General features: G+C 39.9%; 2 protein-coding genes across 2 annotated transcripts in view; one reads left to right on the forward strand and one right to left on the reverse strand.

The window, feature by feature from the left end:
• Positions 1 to 296: 296 nt before the first annotated feature.
• LOC306833357 (uncharacterized protein) lies at positions 297 to 9,164 on the forward strand. The gene is made up of 8 exons (XM_079358580.1): positions 297 to 444; positions 610 to 766; positions 1,088 to 1,168; positions 1,250 to 1,353; positions 1,543 to 1,745; positions 3,796 to 3,854; positions 7,493 to 7,651; positions 8,678 to 9,164. The coding sequence occupies exons 2-8, from the start codon at positions 728 to 730 to the stop codon at positions 8,858 to 8,860; spliced, it is 828 nt and encodes a 275-aa protein (XP_079214706.1). The 5' UTR covers positions 297 to 444; positions 610 to 727; the 3' UTR covers positions 8,861 to 9,164.
• A 1,583-nt stretch (positions 9,165 to 10,747) lies between these two features.
• Positions 10,748 to 21,591, reverse strand: part of LOC306833352 (prickle-like protein 2) — a 92,470-nt gene continuing 81,626 nt past the window's right edge. Inside the window, exons 2-9 of the mRNA XM_079358570.1 lie at positions 19,305 to 19,489; positions 16,099 to 16,212; positions 15,844 to 15,981; positions 15,254 to 15,457; positions 14,582 to 14,768; positions 13,836 to 13,990; positions 12,912 to 13,713; positions 10,748 to 12,821 (exon numbers count right to left, since the gene is read on the reverse strand). Coding sequence (XP_079214696.1) covers positions 11,866 to 12,821; positions 12,912 to 13,713; positions 13,836 to 13,990; positions 14,582 to 14,768; positions 15,254 to 15,457; positions 15,844 to 15,981; positions 16,099 to 16,212; positions 19,305 to 19,436 — 2,688 coding nt within the window. The 5' untranslated portion in view covers positions 19,437 to 19,489 and the 3' untranslated portion in view covers positions 10,748 to 11,865. The remainder of the gene's footprint in view (positions 12,822 to 12,911; positions 13,714 to 13,835; positions 13,991 to 14,581; positions 14,769 to 15,253; positions 15,458 to 15,843; positions 15,982 to 16,098; positions 16,213 to 19,304; positions 19,490 to 21,591) is intronic.

Consider the following 21,591-nt stretch of genomic DNA (forward strand, 5'->3'; position numbering starts at 1 on the left):
TCTCTGTAAAATACCCTTTTTTTACACATTAAAATTCCATATATGCTTAACACATGTATTTTAAAGCACATATTCCCTTATACATGGCCTTTATAGGTACATTTTTAAAGAGAACACTTTTTCAAGAGATTAACTGTGGCTATTGTGTAGTGTATTGTAGGATATTGGGAAAGTTGCCGTCTGAATCCTATTTAATAAAAATAAAATCATAATTTGAAAACAAAATGAAAAACTCCCTCGTTGAGTTGCGACGCCATTAAAAATATTCCTGAACAGGTATGGCAGCTTGTTCCTCTCAACAAATGTGTAAACAGGTGGCAGATACAGTATCTGTTAAGAACTGCGCATGTACGTCTGTAGGACAGCCGATTTTATTTTCGATTTTGATAACTTTTATGACCGCAGGCTCATCTGATTGGGTGGCTGAAGAAAGGGGAAGTAAAAGTAAGTTGCGTTATTTTCCTGCGTGAATCCGCGAGAACTAAGGATTGTCACTCGGCAACGTTTGACGTTTATCTGCAAGAAAACTTTCTAACTTGTCGAGCTTGTGCAGTCTGCCGAGAAATAAAACAGCGGAGGAAACAGAAATGCGAGTGTTTCTCTTTCCAGATGTACCGACGAGGTTAATTTGAGAGTTCGCACGCGCTTCCTGGTCCGCTGGACTCGAGACAGACACAAAGTCCGCGTGCCAGTCAAAGAGATTCAACGACTCTGCAAACGGATAGAAATGGATCATGCATCGCCACAAGACGCTCATCAAAGCAAGGTAATAAGTGTGTCTGTCATGAGCTTGAAGGACCGCTGCCACAGCACTGACAGTTGTCTCAGAGGGGTCGTGTGGCTCACCCCCCTGATTGACAACCAGATAACCCAACCCCTCCTCTTTTTTTCAGCTTAATCATTAACAATCAAAATAACTATTATCTCATAATGTAATAAATGTTACAAATAAAAATATTGATTTTCAAAAAAAAAATAAAATAAAAAAGTTCTCATAAAAATACAATTGTGTCAGGCTAAATATTTCCATACCTCCTGCACTGTAACTCCAATATAACATGATTAACACTTTTCTTTCTGCCTTCAGAGCTCCATGCTGCGGCACAGGGAACACAGTGATGAGCCTTTGGATATGCGGTCCATTGACACCTCAGTGTCTCCCTCTCAGGTACCTTTGTTGTCTATTTTCTTAATTTAGTTGTATGTAATCAATTGCAGTTTGATCGAGAGGTTTTCCCCGTTTGTTCAGGAAGAGAAGAGGCTGATCAGAAGAGTACGAAGCCCATCCAGACCGAGGGCATGGCTGTCCAGTTCTTACAAACCAAAGTTTGCAGGGCGATTCTACAAACCACGGTAAGAATGACAGGTAGAAACAAGTAGCACTATATTGACGCTTTCCTAACTGTTTGTTTTCTTAACTGTATTTATATTGCTCACTTTATATGCAAGATAATATATCTGCATAATATTGTAGATGATGTTGATAGTGACTCTGATAAAGGCCTTTTTTCCCTCTTAAACCAAACAATGCTGTCCTCCAAGGGATGACCACTCATTCCACAAACATGGCTTCAGCAGCCACAAGTACCACCACTACCCTCCTCGGGGTTTTCACCACCGGAAAGAATATTTCCATCCTAAACTGCACCACTCTGCGCTGAGGGAACGCGAGCAAGCAAAGGACAAGGAGCGGTACGAGCAAAGAGAGAACGCTGACGGGAGCTCACTTCCAAAACAAAACAGTGGTAAGTAAATGTTAGCTGCAGCGGCTTGTAAAAAAAACAACAACGATAATATGCCGTACACGGTGTCAACAGAAACGACTCCTTAGTCTAATTAGGTCTTTTGATCAAGAGAACAGGTGCTTTAAGACTAAAGAATTAAATGTTCAGTGGAGCAGGCGATAAGAAAGATCTCTTCTGAACCATCATCAAGTTATGATCACCTCAGCTACTCTTTGTTAATTAGAGAATAAGTAAAACATTTTTTTGACATGTCAAAGGAAGAAAGCACATGTGTCAATAAAGAAATGAATGAAGCTGAACTACATTGTGGACTTTAACAGTAACACCTGTGCGTCTTCTGGGAAATAGCATATCATGAAGAGCAAGTTCAAAAAGAAATACGATTATAAACACATTTTCCACATTCACAGACTGAAATAGTTCTGTTGACAGATATTGACTGAGTCCATCTAACAAGGTTATAATCTGTGTTACTTATAGATTTGGATCATAACATCTTGAAAACAATCAAAATACAACAAACCTTAACTTTCGTTTTATCAGTCAGCCTCAAATGCCATGAGGCATATTCACTATCCTGCTCGTTGTTGCCTCGTTTAACACAGAGGAGTGGTTTCTTCATTCTCAATTACACCTCAGTGAAAAAGCGATGAAGGACATTTCCCAAAATGCTAAACTATAACCTGTTCAAAGTTTTTAGAATGAGTTGATTGTTGGTTTAAAATAGTGTCAATGACATTATTTTCAACCTTGCTATATTAAACCGTGCAAACATCCTGAATGTGTAAACAGAGGAACACAACTCATTTAATACATGCAGAATATGTACATTTGAACATCATTTTATTCCTTTACCTGAAGGTAGTCCTAATGTGTCTTTTTTTAAACCTGTTTATTAGTTAAAGTGTCTCACTGTGAAAATGTGTGACTTTTCTTCTGAAAGGTGGAAAGTTGCACCGAACCCCCCACCAGCTCAGGGTGGCGCCTCCAGTGAGGGCAGCCGCCGCACTCTGACATCTCTTTATTAATGCATGTCGTCAGGTCCCTGAATCACAACGTGTGTGTGTGTGTGTGTCTTGAAAATAACAGAGTCCGAACCACAATTTCCCTTCAGGGATGAATAAAGTGTATAAAATAAAAAAATAAAAAATAAAAATCTTCATGCACTTCATTAGATGACCCTTGGGTGGCAGTACAGTCAAGCAGAGGCGCACATGCACATTTCCCTGCACACTTTGCATTACAAATATATTTTGAGGGCATTTGCTCATCGTGGTATCTGCTGGTTGATAGGTAGTCACTCTGTGGTAGCAACAAACCAGTGTTACATAATGCTGATCACAAAGCAGCTTTTCTGGGGCTCAATAGATGGATTATGTCAATGCTGTCACCAGAGAATTCTAGTATCCCAGGCATTGTGCACATTGGGTCTCGTGTAAAACTGTAATTTAGTATTAAGATGGTAAATGATATACTTGAGAAATACCTCATTCTTTGTAGGCCGAACAAGGATGAGAGTAAACAAAAGGGAATTCATATTTGTTACCATCATGTTACCTTGGTTTTAAACTAGCTGTCCATGTTTGTGTTGTTCTTTTCCTGCTTAGTAAAGCAGCGTGTTGTGTTGTTTTTAACGACTGAGCCGTTTGGTACTGTATGTTTTTATCTTCTCCTTGCACTCCGGCACTGTATGTGTGCGCACACTGCAGCACTGTGGAGGTGTATGTTTGTGTATGTGTGAGTGTGGAACAGGTTTTTTGTGTGCCTGAGTGATGGTGCGATGATGGTGACTCATCGCTGATTTGTGTGTATAAGAGAGTGAGAAAAAGAGAGGGAGAGACGAGCCAGCAGTATCAAATGATCCTTAACACAACTAGTGCTTTACGAACAGACCTTTCCGAACCTATAGATCGTCCAGGTACCTATAGGTACAGTTCATACAAAAGAGGAGCCTCTGACATGATCACGTATTATTATTATTTTTTCCCTGATAGCACTCATGAATCCTGCATTTGTGTTGTGTTGACAGTGTGGTTTGTATGTTTTACAGCTTCCAGACCTTTCTTACCAAGGACAACTTCCAGCAGAGACAAGGACGCACAGTTCAGTGTAAGTTCAGAGGCTGAAAAACTCCGCTCTCCTCTCTCCCTTCTGTTTTTTTTTAAAATGTGGAAAATGACACAGCGGGGGCTTACCAATTCTTTTTCAAATGGCGCAATAAAATATCTTTTTCTTTACAAAATTGTTTTTAAACAATTAAAATTTTTAGGTGGGGAGCTTCTCATTTCAATTGAACAGTGTTTTTGTTGAAGGCCATCTTAAATCCAAAAAAGTACAAGTACCAAAAAACACAAGTGTTGCAGCGAACAAATATCTTTTGAACCATTTTTTATTTGTTTCTTCGCAGAAGACGCTGTTCTAGTTTGTTTATTAGACATCAGCTCAAAGAAGGAGGCACAGGCTGAGATTAAGCGAACAGCCCAGGTGCTGCAGAAAAGCTGAAATCAGATGATGCGCACATTTCTTGGCTGACCCTAACACAACGCGGGGCAGAGAAAGCACATGATGAATCACAGCTGGTCTCGGCTGCAGTGTACTTAAAGTGAAACAAAAAAATAAGAGAATTCAAAAAGGATTTCTTCATATGAGATTGTAAAGATATAATGTCATGATTAAGGTTTCAAATAGAAGGACTGATGCTGGACAAAAATCATTAAGGCAATGTAAGTTTATTTATATAGCACATTTCAACAACAAGGCAATTCAAAGTGCTTCACACAAGACATTAAAAGCATCAGACAGAGGAAAGAAAAGACACATTCAAATTGAACATTTAAAAATCACTGAAATGATTAAAACTTAAAATATGTTCAAGTAAAAATAATTCAAATAAAATTAATTAAAGTCAGAATATTAAAAGAATTAAAAGTTACTGTGCAGAGTGTAAGATTAAAACCTTTTTTTATAGTGTAGTTACAGGCTGCTGTAAACAGGTGTGTCTTTAACCTGGATTTAAAAGAGCTGGAGTGTTTCAGCGGACCTGTAGACCTTTCTGGGAGTTTGATCCAGATATAAGGAGCATAGAAACTAAAGGCTGCTTGTCAGTGTTTGGTTCTGACTCTGGGGACAGACAGCAGACCTGTACCAGATGACCTGAGCGGTCTGGACAGTTCGTAGTTAAATCTGAAGGTCACTCATATATTCTGGCCCTAAACCATTAAGAGCTTTATAAACCAGCAGCAGGATTTTAAAATCTATTCTCTGACAGACTGGCAGCCAGTGTAAAGACCTCAGAACTGGACCGATGTAATCCATTTTCATGGTTATGGTGAGGTTCTGGTGTTTGCACATCCACTCATTGATGTGCTCTATGCATTTATCCAGGGCTTTGATAGGACCATGATCTCCTGGCGACATTGTAATAGATATTTGTGTATTGTTTTTTTATAATCTGAGCTAGTGGGAGCATATACAGTAGACGTTAAACTAAAGAGGCCCCAGGATGGAACCTTGGAGAACTCCGCTAGTCCTTTTTGTTTGCTCAGATTTGAAGTTACCCATCGACACAAAGAAGTCCCTGTTCTTTAGGTAGGACTCAAACCAGTTTTGCGCTGTGCCAGAAACTCCAACCAAGTTTTCCACTCATTCGAGTAATATATTTTTGTCAACTGTGTCGAACTCAGCACTGAGATCAAGGAAAACTAAGACTGCCACTGTCTCTGTTTCGCCGATGTCATGAAATGCCTTGACCAGAAGTGTCTCAGTGCTGTCATTGTGTCTAAAACCTGACTGGAAGACATCGAAACAGTCACTTAATGTCAAGAAGTTATTTAACTGTTGAAAAATGGCCTTTTCAGTTATTTTTATTAAAAAAGATATATATAGATTGATTTATAGGCCTGTAATTGTTCATTATTGACTTGCCTAGATTGTTCTTTTTTAATAGTGGCTTGATGAGACCAGAGGAAAGAGACATGTTTAGAATTTGTAATAGATCTGGGGCCATGACTTGGGAAACTTTTAATGAAAAAACCTGTTTGCAGAATATCAAGACAGCAGGAGGAGGAATTTAATTGTTGTATAATGTCCTCAATGTTGTTCAGGTTGTTTTGATTAAATTGTGTCATGGTGCTTAAATGGGCTTTAAAGAGACACAGCTCATATCCTGATCCTGACCTTGAGCTTATAACATTTTGTCTAATTTTGTGCATTTTTCCAGTAAAGAAGGTGGAAAATGTATTACAGGCCCTGGTGGAATGAAATCCAGATGCTACTGACACAGAAGGGTTTGTTAGCCTGTCCACAGTAGCAAACAGGGCACGAGCATTATTATTGTTTCCGGTGATGATGTCAAAGAAAAAAGATTGCCTTGCGTTCCTCAAACATGAGTTTAAGCATGCTGCCAATAACTTCAGTTGTGCGTTGTTAGCACAACAGAAACATTGACCTAACTTTTAAGTAAAGTCCTTTCAGAAAGTACCGTTAAAAGTTAAGTACAAGAGTTTTTTTTTTTTTTTTTATCATCTAGGTTGATAGTAAAAGCACATTTAGGATTATGCAAATACAAATAACCTCTAAATCATCAAGTTAAGTCAAGTTTACTCATGCAGTAATTTTGGTGCTATATTTAGTTAAGCTGTGTAGATGAAGTACTACCTTCTAAGCTAGCACTACCTTTCTTTTTGATTGCTAATTAAGGACGTAAACGACCTATTCACCTATTCTTAAACTATTTAATTACATGTATAACTTCAGACTTGGATTCTTAACAAAAGGTGATTTTTTTGTTGGCAGCTTTTTTGTTAGCTTTCCCAAGCCACCACAAAAAGTCCAAAAAAACTGACCTCTAAGAAGCTAGCAAGATAGACTTAATGTGTCAATTTACACATTCAAAATACACAGAGGAACATTTACTTTTCATTTGGAGTTGTGTAGCGTATATTTTAAATATCCATTTACGGTTCTAGTCTGATAATAACCTCTGAGAAAAATATCTGGCTCATGCTTCATAATGTTACCACAGTGTGGTTAAATGTGTCTGTCTGCACTAAGCAAGGAGTGTACACTTTTTTTTTCTAGCTTTTTGATCAAAAACCTCATTTGCATCTGGATACAACAATGATTTGAAAGATATGCCTTGCTGAAGGGCCTCGGCAGTTGTCAGGAAGTGATCTAGCACCCCTCCAGCTACCAGACCAATTTCCTGATTTGGTTCGCGAAATGGAACAGCGATTCCCATCCCAAGTCCTTACAGACTAAGCTACTGCCCAAGGTGTGAGATTGGACTATAAAGTTACAGGTTCTAAAAGCAAAACAATGAGATGAAAGATGCTAACTGTAGAGCAGAGAGGTAGGGTTGTATGTTGTTTATTTAGTTTTGTAAGTGATGGCTTAAACATGCATATTGAACACATATCAAACAACTTACTTCATCCCATCTGTTGTAATTGGTTGGCCTGCTCCTATAGTAGCTCTTTAAAATGATGACACTATGAAGTGATAATATCCATATCTACCCCTGTAGTTTACTGTACATGTTTTGCACTTTAATACATATTCAGTTGGGACAGATTCTTGTTAAATTATTCCCGAGCCTCGGTGTAACAAGCAGACATGTGGATCTTCACTTTAGTCATTAGCAGCTCAGTCATCATCAGCGTTTGCACCCATGTTATTGGCCAGCTGTCTGATGAACGCCTTCCAACTCTTGTCTCGTTTTTTTTTCTTTTCTTTTTTTTTCTTTGCAGGTTTGCCACAGCGACAGGAACAAAAGCAGGGAGAGAGATCACAGGGGGAGCGGGAGCAGAGAGAGAGAACGGAGCAGAGACGGGGATCTCCCCTCGACGGCAAGCCAGACTATGGCACGAGACCGAGCCATCCAACAGAAGAGAAGAGAAATAGACGAGGTAGAGGAGTGGCATTACACAGACACACTCATCTTGAGAGAAGGGTTAGTAATAAGCAGATAGGGGAAGAGGAGAGATAAGAGAGCGTAGGATTAGAGAATGAGTGACAGAGTAAAGATCTTGGAAAGTGCTCGGAGACATGAGACAGGAGAAGAGATTTGTTTTCTGTCGACTAAACATTAATTTTGAAGTGCTGAGCCTGAGGAGACTTGAGTGTCATTATTGTCTTCGCTTTATAGTCACCAACAAAAAAAGGCCTTTTTCATAGTTTGACATGATAGATAGTGTCATTTTTTTGTCTTATAGCTGAGCAAAAATGCAAACCAGGTCTGTTTATCCTTGCTCACCTGTATCACAAGAGGCTCCAACACGTGCTTTTATGCTGTATTCAATGTGACAGACATCACATGAGGCTCTGCTCATTGCCTGTGTGTTTGTGTGAGAGTGTACTGTATGTTTGTGTGTGTGTGTGTGTGTGTGTGTGTGTGTGTGTGTGTGTGTGTGTGTGTGTGTGTGTGTGTGTGTGTGTGTGTGTGTGTGTGTGTGTGTGTGTGTGTGTGTGTGTGTGTGTGTGTGTGTGTGTGTGTGTGTGTGTGTGTGTGTGTGTGTGTGTTTGTGTGTGTGTGTTTCCACCCACTAGACAGAAAAGATGGTCTCTTACTTTTCATATCTCCATGGTTTCAGGTTAGAGAGGCACTCTGAAAAAGGTAGTCTGGCAACAGGTACATGATACAAAAAAAAAAATCCACGGAACTCTGCATACAGGCACATCGAATACTTGAAAACATTTTGCATATGAGCATTTCTCTGTTATTGTGTATTGTTGAACGTTAATTGAAAATGCGTGACAAGACTTCTCACTCAGCTCATTTGTTGTGCCCTGCTCTTTTTTTGCTTTTTTGCTTTTTTGCTTTTTTGCCCCTCCATCACTCCCACTTTCTCCCCTGATTGTCTATTTTCCTGCTTGATCTCACTCTTCACTCTTAAAGCATTTGGCCTTTAATGACAAATATGTGTGTTCTACAGGTGTACTACCAGGAATGTGAAATGTTTGGCCTTGTGGCGAAGATGCTGATTGCAAAGGATCAGTCCCTGGAGGGTCCCATTCAGTCGTCGCTGCAGGAGAACCTGAGGGACATTGGCAAGCGCTGCGTGGAAGCCATGGAAAAATTTATTGAGGAATATGACTCAAGGGAGCCTTCTCACTAATCACGCGCACTCTCATTCTCTCTTCCTATAATTGATTTGAGTGATAAACGTATTTTATCGCCAATGATTTGGTGCTGTTTTTGTGTTTTCAAGAAGACAATGCAAGCTTCTTCTTTCTTATTTGCTTCCTGGATGAAGAACCTTTTTTGTTGAGCACTGACCAACACTAGTGAAAGATAAAAATTTGGATTGTGATTTTTACATGGGATACTTTTTCTAATTTTGATAATGTGATGACATACTGTATATATACACTGGTTGTACTGCTTTAAGTTTCCATCTAAACAAGACAAAAATGGATGTACATCCTTTTGACATGCTTCATTTATTATCACTTGCTATTCAATAGTTTCACTTTTGTTAACATTTTTAACATGAAAAATGTTGGCAGTGAAATATTCAACGATAGAAGGAAAGGACACGATCAGGTGATGGCAGACAAAACATCAGTGGGTCAGTAGATTTAAGGTTTAAGTACCTGTATTGTCACTATGATCTTGGACTTGGAACGTGTTATCCAGTGGCACTAAGAGAATATAAGGACCTGATGTTTTTGTTGATTCTGACAAAATATATGATTGCTTTTAAATGTGAGCCTCCAATCTTTATAGAAGTTATCTGCTCAATTATTGCCTTGTACAGCCTTGAATAACAATTCTACTAGGATATATCAGAATTGTTAACATTGTTTTTTTTTGGATTTTGTCATCAAAACATTGAATTGGTTTGAAGACCTTGAGTTGTGTCGGGGTTGACATGGAAATCCAGCATTTGTTTGAGGTCAAAAACTCACATTGGGTTTGTGTGTTGACAAAAGGTCTGGTTATGATTCAACATGTCAACCTGATTTTTATACATACATACATACATACATAAATACATGTAACAATTTTACAGCATTTGTCCACTGTTGGTTGGTGATGTTCACCAATCTGTGATTTCCAACATAAACCTTACCGCTGTTCATTGTTGCCATTCAAGCAATGTTTGCTGATGGTCATTAACCTTATTTATTTCTAATTCCACCTCAAAATCTGTTTAATTTCAGGGTTGGTGCCCACACAACTTTTGATATCAACCCAATGTTGGATTTTGACATTAACATGATTTTCATATTCAAGATAAATTCAGACAATATTCAAAGTAGGATGAAGAGTTGTTTTATTTTTAACCAAATCTCAATGTATGTTTGATGTTTATGTCAACCTAATGTTTAATTATCAATATTCTGACAATACATAGATGCCATAGTGCCATCTAAAATTGTTCATGATTTTCCTAATTCTTTGGGTCATTTCTGTATTCTTTCTTTCGCTAATTGGTAGTTCAAAGTTATAATACGCTCTATACGTTATTTATGGCCACAAGCCAGCAAAATTACCAATATTCTCACACAAGTCAGATGTGCTCTGTGCTCAGTAATTTTTGCCACTGTAGGTAGCTCCACCATTTTCTTTGTTCTTTGACTTGTCGCAGAATGGACCACTTTAACAGCATGGCATAGCAGGACAATCACAGGTATAATTGATCATGTGAAAAATAGCTGCCGTCTATTTTTGGAAGTCAGTGCTGATATAGTGCAGACCCAATACTGTGACAATTAATGGCCTGAGCCTTACTGAACAATTAGATTCCTTTCACCTGTGCTTTCCTGCTGTGACACTTCCAAATGTCTGCCTGAAATAGGTATATATATACATACACATCTTTATAACTTCCTCTACTAACACACTGTATACTCAAAAACCTGCTCAAAAGTTGTGTGCGTATGGACATGGGGCCCAGCAAATGTGTCACCCAAGCTGATCCAACAGGGCTGAGCTACAACATTCAATTAAACCCTGTTCAACTTATAGAGACAACTTGCTGGTTATTCATTGAAGTACACTTTATTTTCAGTATGAGACAACAACAACAAATTAACATGCAAGTCTCCCTATCTCTACATCATGTTATACAAATAATGATTCTTTAGTTACAAAATATATAAATATTTAAGACAATATGTACATAACATTTACATTACTACAACCATAACTTCATTAAGTTTATTATTATATATACATTTAACAGGTATTATTCTTTAATACTATTATAATTATTATTTGCATTTTTATTATTATTGTTAGCATTATTATTATTCTTACTCATTTATAGGTAACTCTCAAAATACAAAGCATGTTGCAGAAGATAAAACGGGACCATACCTGACGTTACTGTGCCTGAATGGTCAAGGAGCAGAGGCTGTGTGGCTCTCCGTCCTTGGTTAAGCATGGAGATCTGGCTATGTAGAGCACAAAGTTCAACAGACTATTTGTACAAGGTGATAACGGGGCTAGCGAGCCAACACTATATTCCAGCAGCATTTGGATTCCACTGAGGTAAACAATGACATAGCTTGGAATCTAGCACGTAACTTTCACTATCCCGACACATTTTCTGGTTTGTCCACATAGAAAACGTTTTATTGCCCAGGGCTTGGATCACTGAGCTGCGACATGGACAGTCTGATCACTGTGGTTTGATCAGTTTTACTTTCCTTATCAGACTATAAAGGAATAGTTAATTCTCTCTGTTTCATGAAGACACGCAAAGACACGCACATACATCTTATTTTCTTGGACCACGGCTATTTTGTCACCAAATCATCAGTGCTTCCTGGTACCATCAGAGGCGCTGATTTCTTTCATTGTAAACATTTCTGTTGTGTAAGCCAGCTGAGCTTCCTCTTATGATTAGATCATTCTGTGTAGGTGTACACAAACACTACCCAGAGTGAGTTGTGTAAGCTCACAAGCACATAAAATAGGCTTTTTCTCTCTTCAATCCCGACACACACACACACACGCACACACACTAGATATTCAATCTCACTGACAACTGTCTCACTCTCACCTTCCCACTCCCTCTGTTCCACCTCTCTGTTCCTGTATCTGTCTCCTTACCCTCTCTCTCTCATCTCGTTCACTCCACTACTCATCCCTCGCCATCTCTTTGCTCTAAATCTAGGAAATGATGCAGTTTTTGCTCTTCCTCCTCTGGCGGTTGTGCATCTGGCCATGAATCGGTCCATGCAGAGGTCCATGATGGCCACCTATCCCAGTGGGAGTGTAACGATGGCGCAGCTCTTCATTGTTGATGTAGCAAAGCTGCACAGGCCGAGGGATTGGTTCACCAAGAAAATAAGCCTCATCTCCCTCTGACTCAGAAGAAGACGAGCAGCTGGAGCACCAGGGGTCAGCAGCCTCCATGTAGCCATCGCCCCAGCATGGCCCACCCATCCCCACAGGTTGCCAGCCAGCATTCTGTAGGGTGAGATCAGAAGTGGTGCGGGGGCAAGGCCTGTGAGGCGGCTGTCTGTACCCTCCTGGCTCCAGACCAAGAAACTCCCGAGCGGCGTTACCAGAGGGGAAGCGATCGTAATCCTCTTGGACGCGACGGTAGGGAAGTTCTACCATCTGAGTGGGACGGTCCGCCACAAGGTGCAAGGCATTGTCAGAGCGGGAGCGACGAGAGCGTTTGTGGTGGCGGCCACTGCGGTGCTGCCCATTTCCATGATTTCCACGATGATGTTTGCGCCGTCTTGGTTGTGGTGGTTGCTGTTGCTGTGATACAGGTTCTTGTCCGTTGATGCGTCTGCGGGGCATTCTGTCACTCATTGGAGCCATCCGCAGGTTTCCACTGCTGCCCATCACCCCAACACGACCTTTTCCATCAAAGCCGAGAGGCTGTGGGCCATCCCAGTACTGCAGCGGGTAGCCCACCCTCAGAGGGGTGTACATGTTATTGTTGTAGGGGCGAGAAGAGGACAGTGACTCTGTACTGTGGAATTGGACCGAGGAACTCAGGGTGCCCATGTTGCTCTTTTCAGATACATTCACACCTGAGTCTTTACTCAGGTCAGGCATAGAGAACCGAGACAAATGCTCCTGCCGCTTACTGACCCCGTCCAGAGAGTTACCTGTGAAAACCATAAATAAGATGTCAGTGTTTTGTACATTTTGGCATTATATCATGGTGTCGCATACCCTTGTCATGAAGATCACTTTACCTGTAGCATTAGACACAGTGAGGGAGTCAATGGAACCGCGAGGAGTCTGTTCTAGAGGGGTGAGGGGCTCATTGAAGCTCATGGCATTGATGGGGTTCCTCCTGGTCAGCGGGGGTCTCCCATCTCTCTGGAATCCATGCAAGCTGATGCTCCTTTTGTCAGAGAAGCCTTGACTCTGGCTAGACATCTCGTTGAAGCTCATCTGGGTGCGTAGCTTATTGGGCCTGAACTCATCCTGGCTGTGATGGGTCCAGTTCTCATTAAAGGAGTGTCCCCTCAGAGCGGCCATCGGGGCCCTCTTGACATTGCCTGGTTCCTTTCCCCAGGAGTCTGGCCTCTTCACCGGGTTTGCAGGACTCTGAGCTGGAGGATGAGCGTTCGGGTTGGGGTTGTAGCCCTGCCTGAGGTTACACTGACCCAGCATGTGTATAGGAGCTGGTGTGGGGGAAGGTGCCTGCTGGGGGCCTTCATATGCAGCAGGGACATAGGGGTCATCCCGGCTCATCCACACCTGGTTAAGGCTTGGGGCCCGGCTAGGAGTGCGGCTGGGGGTGCGGTTTGGCGTCCTGCTTGGGGTCTGGCTTGATGAGAGGCTTAAACGATCCATCTGTCCAGAGAGGGGATCACTTTCAGCAGACAGACGGTCGGGCATGGGTGGAGGAGCCGACTGGCGCGCTTCACCACTCCTTCGATCCTGCTCAGCATTTCTGCGTTCCTTTTTTCCAACCTTGGTGCTGTGGCGTGATTCACGGGAACGGGCACTTTGGAAGGCAGAGTCTGAAGAATCAGACTCATCTGGATCCTGATCGGTTAAAATGAAACAACTTGGTATTAAGTTTGGTTTCATGTGTGTTTGAGTGCACTTATCTTTTCATGTAACAATTCAATAATTCGTCTTTGTGTTTTTTTGTTTTTTTAACCCACCTGCCCAGCACTGCAGGAACGTGAGCAGAAGATCTGGCCCTGCTTTGGCAGGAAGGGGCGGCCCAGCAAGGAGCGCTTGCAACGAGCACAGCAAAAACATTCCTCAGTTGCGTGCCAGTGCTGACCATCATACGTCATTTGGCCTTGGTCAATACCTTTTGATCAAATTAAAAAAAATAGAAATGTAATTTCAAAATGTACCAGGAAAAACGTAAATGTTTTTAATCATTTAGTTACTTTAACAGCTAAGTAATAATGATGTGATGGCAGCTCTCTGACTCTGCTGAAAAAGTGATATTCTTTTCGGTCTGCATAGGTAATACTTTCACCCAGAGTCCTATTTTAAACAGAAGGGGGTAGCTTAAGTTCATTTTTGTGAGATATGTTCATAAAGCTGAAATGATAAATGCGTAAACATTGGCTTTTTTTTTTTTTTTTGCAATTGTAAAATGTGCGATTGTAAATCTATTTAACCAACTCTGCTCCCCAGCTAAAGGAGGTAATCATATTTCACGGCCCCCATCTGGATACATCATTGGAGCATCCACTGAAATACAGTCTTTCACTGTTACCAGAGCTTGGGCTGATAATAACCTTCCACATCTCAATGCACTGACTCCCCCTCTCCACAGCTGTGGCCCACAGAGCTGATAATGCCCATGTTTAAAATAAATGTGTGTTTTGGTTACAGCTACTGTATCTTTGATGACTTTCTGCAGCAATAATGAATGCTGAGAGTGTCTTACCTATGTGCTCTCCACACGCGTCACAGTACTCTGCATAAAGGGACTCAAAGCAGTTGCAGCAGTGTGGCCGTCCGTCCTTCATGATGTAACGCTGACCGCCAAGAGTGGTCGCACACTCGTAGCAACAGAAGTGCTTCATGTGCCAGTGCCTGCCCTCTGCCTCAGTGCATTCATCAGCGAAGATTATCTGCAAGACCCAAACATTACATTTATCAGCAGGGATCCTCTGAGAGTTCATGAAGTTGAGCTGAGGTTATGAGGAAATGTTAAATGAGTGGTTCTGCTTGGTGAGCTTCAGCAATTCATGCTTGGTTCATTATTATTTCGTAATTTTTTAAGGTTTCTCTTAGACAGTGGTTCTTATCTTGTAACCCAAGGACTCCAGGTTTAAGTTATTTCTTTTTGATCAAATATATGGAAAGAATGTGTTTTATTGGATAAAAATATAACTTCACGATCACCCCCCTGTGCAATTCTTGTTTTATATTTAAACTAAAGATACACAAGTTTTATTATCTCTGGCCTGCTTGTCACACATTATGATTACATAACAAGGAGACTTTTCAGAAACAGCTTAAAAACTGAGACATATATTCTCTCCGGACCAGTCTCTAAACTATGAACCATTCAGCCATTTCAAACCCTGAAAGCTCAAGGCCTAGACAGTTGCACCTCATCACAGGCGCAGCAGCGAGGCTTCAGCCTCTCAGCATGGTGCCGGCCACAGAAGATCTTTCCGTCCTGGTAGAAGTAGATGAGATCCACCAATAGTTCCTCACACATGCCACAAACAAAGCAATGGGGGTGCCAGCATTGTCCATGACCTGCCCGTGCTGCAAAAACCACTATGTCCCCTCCGTTTATTTGACCACCACACTATACAGGAAGCAGAGAAAGGGAAGGCGAAAAAAGAAGAGAGAGGAAAAAAGCAGAAAAAGGGATCATGTACAGGAGGAAGAAGAGGCATAGAAAAAGATTGATACAAACTAAGAAGTGGAGAGGGAGACGAAGAAGATATTATCTTTCTATGATTTAAAGGTTTTCTCATCAGTCTCATCTATCTGATGAAAAATCAAAAGAGCCCATGCAAGCAAAACCAAGAATGTAAAATAAAATAGTTTGAGTTATACAGATAAAAAAGAGGAAGTTAAATTTATTGAGAGAAAGCCTTTTAAGATCTAAAAAAGCTCGTTGATAACACATGTGTGCCAAATGGGGGATAAGAGGGCATAAAAGGATAGAAGCGTAGTTGCAAATTTTACCTTGTCACAAATGGCCCCATTGATGTTGAGAGGGAACGGACGAACGTTGCCTCTTCCCAAGTTGTCCTTTTTCCGTTGGTTGCTGAAGAGCTTCAGCTCTCGTTTCTCCTCCTCATCCAACGCGTTACAATAACGCACCTGAACGACATGATTCACCATCAGGCATTAGCAATAACACCTGAGACACTTCCTGACTGCTGGATTTTACACCCACCTAGAGAAACTGCAAATGAGGGAGTTGCTGTGCTTATTTACCTCATTGTCATGTGGTGGCAACTGATGCAGCAATTGTTTGATGCGGTACTTTTCTCCAGGGCTGTTTATGTAAGGGACCTTCTCTTCTGGTAAGGAGTTATAATACTGATGCACCTGCAAAACACCAACAAACATGAAGTTTAACATTTCTCAAGCTTTGGGAATTGGAAAGAAGTTTTAATCAACAATAGCATACTGTGACAGGATGAGTTCATCTGGCATTTCACCTCTTAGAGAACAGTTCTCGATGTTTACACCCAGCAGATGTGAAGCCACATAAGCAGTCATTTCAAGTTGTTTTTCTGGCCACTAGATAAATGCCAGCATTGACCCATTTTGAAAATTAGGATGCCCTGAAGTAGGCTATTTACAAACTTTGAAATAATAATGTTTCTTGCCAACAGGCCAAAACTTGGAAACAATGCTGATGCAAAGTGCATGTTATAAAAGAAGAAGAAGAAGAAGAATGCCATTCTAACGTGAAAAAAATGTGATGTGGTTGTAGTTTCATATGGCTTTTTGGTTGGTTACATTATCTACTCTATTCAATTAATTCAATGTGACAGACCCACCTAAATTAATCTGAAATTACTTTTCAATGAATTTATCATGGTCTTCAACCAAATAGAATTTGTTTTGCCTCTACCCTTCAATATCTCTGCCCTTGGAAATTGGTGCCTGGGATTTACAATGAGCTCCTTTGCTGCTGTTGCAGACACAAATGCTTGGAAAGAATCAGGTTCTTAAAAATGTAAACAGCTTATATTCACAATGCTTTAAAGAAATCTCAGTTACTCATACTTTTATTGACATTAGAATTCATGATGGAGAACCTCACTTCCCATTTGCATGTTAGTGTTCTAAAACAAGGAAACCATGATTGGTAAACACTCAAACAGCGGAAAGCAATCCTGCCACTCGTCTGTGATTTTCAGCGAAACAATCTTTGACACAAAATAAGCTTAGTTTTCATTGTGGTGTAAAGATCTATTCTCTTCAAGTTGTTGAGATTCAATTTCCATAATCGGTGTGGTGGAGAGTGAGAGACAGAGGAAATATGTCTCTCTAAGTGCTGCCCCTCACGCTCTTTATGACCCACCCCCTGGTTTAATTCTATGCTGTGGAGGGCGACACCAAACTGCAGGCAAATTGTCAAAGTCAGAGTTATTTGAGGCGATGAACTTATTTTCAGAATCTCAAATCAGATCAGGAAAGCTTTTAAGGACACAAGTGAGCTTTAAAAGTGAAATAGTATTCACTCTAATGCAGCATTCTGTGTCTAAAGCTGCAAAACAATTGAACACCTTAATGGATTACAGTGTTTTGATCTGAAACTGTTGTCTGAAATTGTTGGCCTGTAACAAATGATTTGTTAATATTTTTTTAATCTGCATGATCATTTGGATCAAGCATTTAATTTCCTTTTGCCACTCTGTAGAGGTCGTTTTCCAATATTGCTTATTTGATTGATTTGATAAAGGGTTAACAATCCGAAGCGACTAAATTAACCTCCATCTGAAAAAACTAGCTAGAATTCATGAGGTAATGTGTGGTAAATTGGCTTTGAAGATGAGGAACCAAACTTGGCACTGCTTTATTGATTTCTTTTTACAGTTTAAACATATATTTAAGAAGAGTAGGACAAAGAGGATGTGCTCAAATTAAAAAAAAAAAATTATCTTTGCAACCATTATTTTTGAATCTTTCATAAATACAGAGTGTATCTGATAGAAATGAGATCAGAGGTTGTGAGTAGTCTACAATTCAGCCATGGGCACCGTAGTCAGAAACATTTTTGTCTGAAATTTGGGGAATAAACATATCAACAAGGCACTGCCAACAAATATCAACACTAAGTTACAGGAAATGTAGTTCAAACTTGTGATTTCTTCACATTTGACAGCTTCATGAACTGTGCAACATGAAGCCATGTCAATGTGAGTCACATTAATGACATTCTGCAGAAACAAATCCAAAGTGACAGGCTTGAAAAATCATCACATTCAAGTATATTAAAAAAAAAAGCAATAGGCAGCTGCAATTGCCTTCACCCCCTGTTGGATCAGAAAGATCGCAGCCTCTTAAGCATCCTGTCAAGATGGCAGACTGGAGAAAATGACTGTTATCAGCACGACCTGTCATCTGTGAACAGAACCCTAGGAGGCCTGTTGTATTAGAGTGCTGCCCTTACTTAATAAAGACAGCTCTTTTGTTCATCCAAAATCTCGTTGTACAAAAATGTGTACATCGTATGGCAGAGCTGCAAAAAGAAACAATACATCAAAAATAAAAGCGGAGAAAAAAATTAACAAAAAACAAAAAGTGGATATCTGCACGTGCACAATGAATTACATTAGCTTGGTCATGCATGCAATTAAAAGGCTTTTTAACTGCAAATGAGTCCAGACAGGGAATAGTGAAACCTGGATGCAAACAAACACATTTCCAATTTAATTCATCCAAACGTTCACAGACTCAATTAATTTCATTCCTTTGGGTTTAAAACAGCAAAAATGTACCAACACAGGGAAGAAGCTGAGGCTTCCTAAACAAAAGGCGTCACTTACAGTCTTACTCATATATGTTAACGGTACCAAGGTGATCCTTTCGTTAATTTGTTACAGTATATGTTGAAAATATATATGCAGTATATGAAGCCCAATCTATATAGATGTGAAAATAAATAGATTTTTTCTGTCTCTGTAGAATAGGGTCTCTATTCAAATGCATACTTTAATAATTTTGATAAAATGAATCAGGCCACATTTACGTATTTCAATCTAATCAGGCTTCTGTGACTTCACATCATGTTATTTTTGCTTGTCTTTCCTTGTGACTCAGAACTTTGTTCCCACACAATATCAACGTTCACAATGGCAGCTGAAAAAGTCCTAACAATTTTTCTACCATGAAAAACTTGACAGCTGATTTATATAACATTCTCAACTTTCCATTCCTCCCTCCTTTAAAAAGGTAAAAATCCCATGAAGGGATAAAAACTCCAATAATGATTCCATGTCTCATTTTCAAATCGGGTTATTTTCCATCTCAGGATTTATAGTAAAATGCCACTGATACTTTAAATTAATTCTTCTGACTGATTTGGTTGAATTTAATATAGTCTGACGATGATGGACAAGTAAAAAAGACAAGCTTCAGCTAATGACGGAATGAGGAGAGACAGGATTTTTGTGAATCTTATTCACCTGCTCAGGACTGAGGCCAGGAGGAACCCAAACATACTCCTCAAGTGCACATCCAGAGTCATCATCAGAGGTGGAGTTCCTCTGGAAGTCATACAACAGCTTGGTGATGGTCTTCTCCATCTCCAGAGACATGGCTGTCACAACATGCTCCTCTACACAGACTCGTTCAGTGGACACAAGTATACCTGGGAAGAAAACAGACAAAATGGAGTCAAAGGAAATCTTAAATTCTTAGTATATGGTGTTTGACATCAGGTACCAGCTGTAGAAAAAAAAATGTGATCAAGATTCTTAAGATGCTTTCAAGGTTTATTGATTTAACATGAGGAATTAACAGCACTACTAGTTAGGATTTGGGTTGAACTTTGTAACAGGGGGCTTTAAGCTCAATGCTAACATTAGCACTCTAACAGCTTATTTTGACAAACTGCAACAGTATCATTTGCTAACCACTGCTAGCATTAAACACAAAGCACCAATCTTGGTGATAAGAAGTATGACCAACATTTACATTTCATCTTAATGACAGTGCTGGATAAAAAGTTCAGAGATAATTAAAGTGATTATAATTCCAACTTTCCAACCAACAGTTAATTAATGGAAAATGCTATAGGCTTTATAAAACATTACTAGGAATACCTCCGAGGAGGAACCAGAGGAAAAGCAAGAGCTCATGATCACATTTTATTGGAACCATGAATGTTCACATTTTTTGCCACCCAATCTCTCCAGAAAATTTGAAATATTAGCCTGTATATTTAAAAATATGAACTGCTGGTGGGGCCAAAGGAAAAGCCAAAGGAATTACCCCTAGAGACTTCAGACAATAAATATATAGATATAAATCTACAGTCTGTACAATAGTTGCCTATAGACAGGCATTTTGCAAACAAAATTGTGAGCAACATATTTCCACAACTGGGAAAGTCGGGGAATACTAAAACCAGTAGAAATCATCCTTTAATGGCATTAAATGGCAGTTCATGCAGTAGTGATTGAGATATTTCCATCTGGACCAAAGTGGTGGACCAACATTATTTCTGTCTAGGCATGACAATATTGGTGTAATATTTTTTTAAAAAAAACATACATTATCACCAAAAGGATGCAGACCTTACATATTATCAACAGACAGTACTCTATCTGCATTCATGACTTTACTCCAATGTCTGAATAGAGATCAATTCAGTCTTCTCCTCCCTCACGCTGTTTGAGAGGAGACCAGCTGTGCACATTACTGACACATGAATAATTAACAGCACTAGGTATCGCCTCTGCTACTAAAGTATGAAAATGAAATGCAACTCATTTTACAGACAACTAAGATATCTAGTGAGCCAGCAACAAGAGCAAGAATGACTTTACATCTCATGGCTTGTTATTTTGAAAGCAGACGAGTGGAGAGCTATAACAGTTAATTAGTGAAAAGTGGAGGTAAAGAAATGTTGATTGATACATTTTGCAGAAACTAAAATGAAAAGATAGTCCAAATTAATTGTTAAATTGTGTCATGGTGTTGTGATGTAATCTGATGGATGTGAGGTGGACATTCCAGCACAGAAAACAACTGTCTTTTCCCCCCTTTGCTATCTGGAGGTCATGTATCAAGGTCACTGCTGTCCACTGACAAAAACATTAACACACAATGTACGATGAGAAGGTGCAAACAGACTCTGACATTTCTGACTTGAAATTAATTCTTCTCAAACCAGGTCTTTTTTTAGACATTTTTTCAAACAGCAACACTTCCACAGCAGATTAGAAATCAGAAAAACAGAGCTTAAGCTGTGGCCAAGGAATGACAGACATCACCACAGACCCTGCCAGTGAGTCAGCCTCCATCCAGCAGAGCTGAGTACTGTTTATCTCTCTAAGATGGGTTCTGCTGATTTTTCTGTGGATACATCACAGGTATGTAACCTTGAGCCTCCAGCCTGGCCTGAGGCTGTTCTTCATTAGTGTATAGAGGCAGTGTGAAAGAGGCCTGCTGGGAAGACTGCAGCCTGTTGCCCCAGTTCCAATGTAAGATATTTTGGCAATAAAAAAAAAGCAGACCAGGTTCAGAAGAAGCTTTGGCTCATAGGGTAGTTGTTATTTGTTTTTATTACCTCACTTTTTGGTCTTATAAATCATTTGATGTTTTTGTTAAGCACATATTTTGATAAATCTGTTCTGGTAGTTGGTAGTTACATGAAGATATCGATATACAAGATGGACATATTGGGCAATTGTGCTGGTTTCTACAGGTCTCTTAAGTAAAATGTTTTTGTTTAGAAATATGCTTATT

Source organism: Symphodus melops, assembly GCF_947650265.1.
Source record: "Symphodus melops genome assembly, chromosome: 13".
NCBI classification, from domain to species: Eukaryota; Metazoa; Chordata; class Actinopteri; order Labriformes; family Labridae; genus Symphodus; species Symphodus melops.

Bases quoted from the DNA above. Each gene is read 5' to 3' on its own strand.
- LOC306833357 (XM_079358580.1), top strand. From the start codon at position 728: ATGGATCATGCATCGCCACAAGACGCTCATCAAAGCAAG. The intron at 1,746-3,795 runs GTAAGTAAATGT...TATGTTTTACAG, and splicing joins ACTTCCAAAACAAAACAGTG to CTTCCAGACCTTTCTTACCA. The intron at 7,652-8,677 runs GTAGAGGAGTGG...TGTGTTCTACAG, and splicing joins AGAGAAGAGAAATAGACGAG to GTGTACTACCAGGAATGTGA.